Raw genomic sequence first — 7,152 nt, forward strand, 5'->3', positions numbered from 1 at the left:
CCCCCCCCCCCCGGCAGAACTGTCTACATGATGCCTTAGGTCACATCAATGCTGTCCCACGGGGAGGGAGTAGATTTTTCACAACACAGAGAAAATTAGTTATAAGTTTCGAAAAGAGAAGATCTAGAGAACATGAGCTATGAGGGAAGACTGAAAGAATTGGGCTTGTTTAGTTTGGAAAAGAGAAGACTGACAGGGGACATGATAGCGGTTTTCAGGTGTCCAACAGGGAGTCACAAGGAGGAGGGAGAAAAATTGTTCTCCTTGGCCTCTGAGGATAGGACCAGAAGCCATGGGCCTAAAATGCAGCAAGGTAGGTTTAGGTTGGACATTGGGTAAAACTTCCTACCTGTCAGGGTGGTTAAACAGTAGAATAAATTGCCTAGGGAGGTTGTGGAATCTCTATCGTGGAGATATTTAAAAGCAGTTTAGACAGACAGATACCTGTCAGGGACAATCTAGATGGTGCTTGGTCAGGGGACTGGACTTGATAACCTCTCAAGGTCCCTTCCAATTCTAGGATTCTAGTATTCTGTGATTCTATAATAGTGGTAACAGCCAGCATGGATGTGTAAAGAACAAATCATGGCAAACTAATCTGATAGCTTACTTCGAGAGGCGAGCGAGTCTTGTGGATAAGGGAGAAGTGGTGGATGTGGTATACCTGGACTTTAGTAAGGCGTTTGATATGGTCTTGCATGACCTTCTTATCAATAAACTCGGGAAATACAATGCAGATGGGGCTGCTGTAAGGTAGGTGCATAACTAACTGGCTGGACAACTGTTCTCAGAGAGTAGTTACTAACTGTTGCTAGGAGGCCATAACAAGTGGGGTTCCGCAGGGGTCTGTTTTGGGACCAGTTCTGTTCAAAATCTTCATCAATGATTTAGATATCGGCATAGAGAGGACGCTTATTAAGTTTGCAGATGATACCAAGCCAGGAGGGGTTGCAACTGCTTTGAAGGACAGGCTCACGATTCAAAATGATCTGGACAAACTGGAGAAATGGCAAATGGGATGAAGTTTAATAAGGACAAATTCAAAGTGGGAAGGAAGGAGCCATCAGTCTCTCACACACAGAATGGGAAGCGACTGTCTAGGAAGGAGTCCTGCAGAAAGGGATCTAGAGGTCAGAACGGACCACAAGCTGAATACGAGTCAACAGTGTGACACTGTTGCAAAAAAAGCGAATGTGATTCTGGGATTAGGCCTCAGCTGGAGGATTGTGTCCGGTTCTGGGCACCGTATTTCAAGAAAGATGTGGAGAAATTGGAGATGGTCCGGAGGGAAAATGGTGAAAGGCCTAGAGAGCATGAGCGATGAGGGAAGACTGAAAGAACTGGGCTTGTTTAGTTTGGAAAAGAGAAGACTGAGAGGGGACATGATAGTAGCTTTCAAGTATCTATAAGGGCATGTCCACACTACAGCGTTATTTCGAATTAACTTCTTTCAAATTAGTTAATTTGAAATAAGCTAACTCGAAATAACGCATCTAGACCCAAAAACTAATTTGAAATAGTGCGTCCACGTTGAGTGGACCCTGAATCGAAGGCAAGGCTGGCCGGAACCAAAAGGGCAACATTGTCGGACTTAGTGTGTGGGGCTGCTGCTTCAGGCTAGCTGAGGTCTGTGCTTAAAGGGACCCGACCCCCCATCCCAGACAGACAGTTCTCAGGTTTCTCTGCTTGCTGGCCTACCTCGCTAAAGGACAGGAAAGCATTTGTGTCTCGGAGTGCTCTGTTTGCCCTCACTCCAAATGGTTAAGTAATTCCTCATTTAACATGATAGATGCGTTTCTGAAAATGTTTGTGCTAAGCAAAAACGTGCTATGCGGGGTCAAAATAATGGAAAAGGTGGGGGTTGTGTTCCAGGTGGTGTTGGCGAAGTCAATTTTTTGTGGGTGCTGGGTTGTCAATGTCAACATTAGATGATGTAGCTGGTACAGGGCTATCTTGTTCATTAGCTGATTTTTTTAGGTTGAACATGAGAAAACGTTTGCTAGAGAGCTGCTTTGCTGCTTTTTGTTTTTCATTGTAAAGTTGCGTGTAGCAAGATATGGCGCTTTCTAAGCTTTTCGCTACTTTTGAGCTCCATTCAGGATCAGGATCATGTTCATCAAAAATGTTTGTTACATCGCTTATAAACACAAGTCTCTGCGGTTTGTTAAAACACAAAGCTAAACACGTGACTGAGCAGAGGAGCACTGTGACCATATGTATTCATCTGCTCATGTGTATTACCACTGTTTTCACTAATTTATACTGCCATGCAAAGTAGTCTGTCACTTGATTATTTTCGTGCTATTTCGGGGATAGCTGTGTTATTTGAAAAAAGTTCCCTAAAAAAAAATCATGCTATTGTGAAAATGTGTTAAGTGGGCACGTGTTAAATGAGTTATAACTGTACTTAGATTGCTTTAAAATTTGGTAAGGCTATGTCTAGACTGCACTGCTTTTCTGGGATACTGAAGGTTTCCCGTCCAAGGAACGCGTCCGCTTTTTTGGAAAATGTTTCAAAAAGTGGACATGCTTTTTCACCATCCCTATAAATCTTATTTCACAAGGAAGAAGGGGTGTGTCAAAAGAGCACTTTTTCCCCAAATTTGGTGCCATGTAGATGCGCCAAATTTCAGAAAAGCCTCTTTCGACAGTAAAGCGCATTTCTTTTTCCGACTTACCCTTGCAGTGTAGACCTAGCCTACGTGTTAAGAAGGTGTGGCGTATATCTAATTATACAGATTTGGAGCTGAAGCATTACTGTCTGGGGGAAGAAAATATCAGAGTATTTCAGGTATGCCCTGTTCCAGAAAGTTTTTCCACCACAACTAGAATGATGGACAATGAATTTATTTAGATAAAAAGAACAACAACATGTCATTCCAAGGCTCTAGATGCTTTAACATATCATTAATAACACAGGAGTCTTAAATTAGTCTTTTAGGCCATGTCTACACTAGAGATTATTTCAAAATTACTAAATTTGACTTGTTAAATCAGGAGTTAACGTGTTCACGCTACGGGGAACCCTCTAAATTAGTCGGAGGCAGGCTCCACTAATGCACTATCTTGGACTAAAAGCCCCAGGAAGCACTGGGGAGTAATTAGTTCAAATGACTCTGGGAAGTTATTTTGAAATAGCAGTCCCGGAGCGTCCACATGGCCGCCATTTCGAAATAACTATTTCAGAATGAGCGTTACTCCTGATGAAAAGGAGTGCAGATTTCAAAATAAGTGGCCCGTTATTTTGATATTTGGTTGTGTGGATGCTCTGTTTATAAATTCGACCTAAGGGGAGTTATTCTGAAATAAAGTCCTAGTGTAGACTAAGGATGTCAAGGACTAGTCGACTAGTCAATTAATAGCAATTTAACATCTTTAGTGTAGACCAGGCCTTCATGAGAATTCAGCTAGAGCTACTGACATGTTTCCCCGTTTCTTCATCATTATCAGAGCTAACCTTCAGCTCTCTGGAAACTGCACCGAACAGATGACAATATTGACAGATACAATAATTAACAGCAAAAATCTCACATCCCCGTCTAACCAAATAGTCCCCACTCTCCATACTTCCAAGACCAAATCCCTCAGCCTCTCCTCATAAGTCATGTGCTCCAGCCCCCTCATCAGCGTTTGGATCAGTTCCTCATATCTGTCACCTAACAAGAATGCCTCATGTTTCAGAATCCCCCTCATGTCCTGACCCGTGAAGACCGATGGAAAGAATTCATTTAATTTCTCTGCTATGACCTTATTGTCCTTGAATGCTCATTTAGCATCTCCATCCTCTAGCTGACCCATTGGTTGTTTAGCAGGCTTCCTGTTTCTGTTGTGCTTAATTTTTTTCCTATTACTTTTTGAGTCTTTGCCTCAATGTTTTTCAGAGTCATTTTTGGTCTTCCTAATTATATTTGTACGCTATATTTGCCAGAGTTCCTACATCTTTATATTTTCCTCATTAGGACTTAACTTCCATTTTTTTAAACGATGCCTTTTTGTCTTTCACTGCTTCATTTGCTCTGCTGTTTTATCACAGTGGCACTTTTTTGGTTCTCTCATAATGTTTTTTTTTTTTTAATTTGGGATATGCCCAAATTGGGGTAATATGCAACTGAGCCTTGTTACGGTGTCTTTAGAATGTTTCATCAGTCTTAGAACCATAGAACATTATGGTTAGAACAGATCACAGAAATTTTCCCGGGAACTTGACGGGACTTTTCTTCTGTCACTATACCTTTTAATTTCTGTCTAAATAACTTCCTTCTTTTTGTGCTTTTCTGAAATTAAATGAAAGAATCCAGGAATAGGGAATCAGTCAGGCACTTGGGTCCTTTCACCATGAAGAAACTTCAAACAGCAGTCAAGCCTATGAACACCATTAGCATACTCCTGCCCCTTAAAGGTTTTCTCATAAACCAACTTAATTTTAAACATTGACACAGCAGGGCAAAAGTTGAATTAAGCTATAGAACTTCAACTACGTCAGCTGCGTAGCTAAAGTAGAAATAGCTTCATTCCGTTTTTGGTGCTGTCTACACACAGGAAGTTGAAGGAATCATAGAATCATAGAACCAAAGAGCTGGAAGAAACCTCAGAAGGTCATCAAGTCCAGTCCCCTGTTCTAGGCAGGACCAATCCCAACTAAATCAACCCGGCCAGGGCTTTGTCAAGCCAAGACTTAAGCACTTCTAGGCATGGAGACTCCACTACTTCCCTAGGGAACCCATTCCAGTACTTCACTACCCTCCTAGTGAAATAGTTTTTCCTAATATCCAACCTGGACCTCTCCCACCACAACTTGAGCCCATTGCTCCTTGTTCTTCCATCTGCCACTAGGAAGAGAGTTTTTGCTTTGACTTCCCTTACTCATGAAATGAGGGTTACAGGAGTCGGAGTAAGAAGTCCAGTTGAACATTATTTCGAAATAATGGCTCTGTGTAAATGCATTTTTTGTTATTTCAGAAACATTAGTTATTCTGAAATAATGCTGTTGTGTAGACATACCATTATATTAGTTCAAAATTCATTTGATGTTCCTTACATTTTCCAAGAGTTATATTTACTCACATCTACTGATGTCACATACAATTTCACAATAATACACAGACAATTGCAATGTTAATACAAGATATTAAACTTAATTCAACCAGATTTAACTCTATTTTGTAAGGGCTCATCTACACAGCACCCTAAACTCAAAATAAGATCTGCAATTTGCATAATGCAAATTGCATATCTTATTTCGAAACTATTTCAAAATAGCTTATTTTGAAATTTGGCGCATCTACACAGTGCCAAATTTTGAAATAATGTGCTATTTTGAGCCATCCCTTATCCCTCGTGAAACAAGGATTACCGGGATGACGAAATAGCATGCCTGTTATTTGTAAAAATATTTCAAAATAATAGACGGCTTGTGTAGACATGGGGTAGCTATTTCGGGATCTCCAAATAGCTGTGCAGTGTAGACTTACCCCAAGTTTTACCCAGGACATTGCCATAGCTATCACTTTGTAGTCATACAGTCCTTCTGTTGACTTCAGTGGAGTAAGTCTGAATGTTTATTACTGCATAGGCATGCTACGTTCTCATGAAGGAAAATTTGTTAACCGAGAGACATCACAGTCCAGAGAGAATGATGGACTTTATATTCATCATGAATATAAGCTTCTTCCTATCACTTTCCTCATGGCAGCTTTGATCTCCTTGTTCCTCATGCTATAGATGATGGGATTCACAAGGGGAGGCACCACACAATAGAGAATGGTCACCATGAGATCGAGACGGGATGTTGAGCTGGAGGTGGGTTTCAGATAGGCAAAGACGAGAGCACAAAAGAACAAGGTGACCACGGTGAGGTGAGGGAGGCAGGTGGAGAAGGCTTTGCGCCGGCCCTGCTCCGAGGGGATTCTCAGCACCGTGGTGAAGATCCGAACGTACGACACGATTATAAAAACAAAACAGCTTAATGTTAAACACACGCTAAATGCAATTGCCCCAACTTCTCTGTAGTATGTGTCGATGCAGGCCAGCTTGAGCAGCTGGGGGATTTCACAGAAGAAATGGGCCACCGCATGACCTCCACAGAAGTTGGACCCAAACGTGTTGCCCGTGTGTAGTGCAGAGTAGAGAATACTACTGAGCCACGCACCGATCAAAATTTGCGCACAAGCTCTCCTGTGCATTATAGTCTGATAACGAAGGGGTTGGCATATAGCAACGTATCGGTCATAGGCCATGATAGTGAGGATGCTCAGCTCCGCTACTGCGAAGAAGAGGAAGAGAAAAACTTGGGTGATGCAACCAGAATAAGAAATCGATCTGGTGTTGGTTAGTGAATTGACCATGGATTTAGGAATGGGGACGGAGATGTAGCAGAGGTCGATGAAGGCTAAATGGAGCAGGAAGAAGTACATGGGGGTATGAAGCTGGCGGTCGAGGGTGATAACTGTGATGATGAAGAGATTCGCCACTAGTGCTGCAAGGTACAGCAGGAGAAACACCACAAAGTGCAAAATCTGCAGCTGCCAAACGTCCGAGAATCCCAGGAGCAGGAAGTCAGCCATGGATGTTTGGTTGCTCATCTTCCTTCTCAGCTCGCTGTGTCCGGTCTAGAGAGGGAAGGGCAAGAATTAGAGGCACCGATAGAATGACTCCGATTCCCACTTTAATAATCTCATAAGGTGAATGCCAAAGGAGCACAACTCCGTGATGGTGTCTCTGGGGTGCAACCTGGATTGTGGTGAACATGGGCGTTGTCAGGTGCTATTTTAAGGTGCAATGTGTCACAACCACTAGCCACTTCTGTTGATTGGGAGTCATGAGGGCTCCACATATCGGCCAGTCAGAACACTACTCGGGTTTGTTATAACTCTGGTGCAAATTAAACCAGTGGCCTTAAACTCTATGGGTGTGTCTACACTGCAAAGTTAATTTGAAATAACAGCCCTTATTTCGAATTAACTTTTATAGCATCTACACAGGCAAACTGCTATTTTGAAATAAAGTTGAAATAGCGGAGCCCTTATTTTGAATTTGGTAAACCTCTTTCTATGAGGAGTAACACCAAATTTGAAATAGCTATTTGGAATGAAGTGCTGTGTAGACACTTAATTCGAAACAGGAGGCCTCCAGCCCTTCCCAGGGAGCCCTGGT

General features: G+C 42.2%; 1 protein-coding gene across 1 annotated transcript; it reads right to left on the reverse strand.

Annotated features, from left to right (window-relative positions):
* Positions 1 to 5,651: 5,651 nt before the first annotated feature.
* On the reverse strand, positions 5,652 to 6,581 carry LOC149521273 (olfactory receptor 14I1-like). The gene has a single exon (XM_089774428.1). It carries the CDS (start codon positions 6,579 to 6,581, stop codon positions 5,652 to 5,654), a length of 930 nt encoding a protein of 309 aa, XP_089630554.1.
* Positions 6,582 to 7,152: the final 571 nt, after the last annotated feature.

This window comes from Pelodiscus sinensis, chromosome 30, assembly GCF_052426305.1.
Source record: "Pelodiscus sinensis isolate ZL-2025 chromosome 30, ASM5242630v1, whole genome shotgun sequence".
Taxonomy (NCBI): domain Eukaryota; kingdom Metazoa; phylum Chordata; order Testudines; family Trionychidae; genus Pelodiscus; species Pelodiscus sinensis.

What these genes read in the sequence shown, in the direction of transcription:
- LOC149521273 (XM_089774428.1), bottom strand. Translation starts at nt 6,581, where the DNA reads ATGAGCAACCAAACATCCATGGCTGACTTCCTGCTCCTGGGATTCTCG.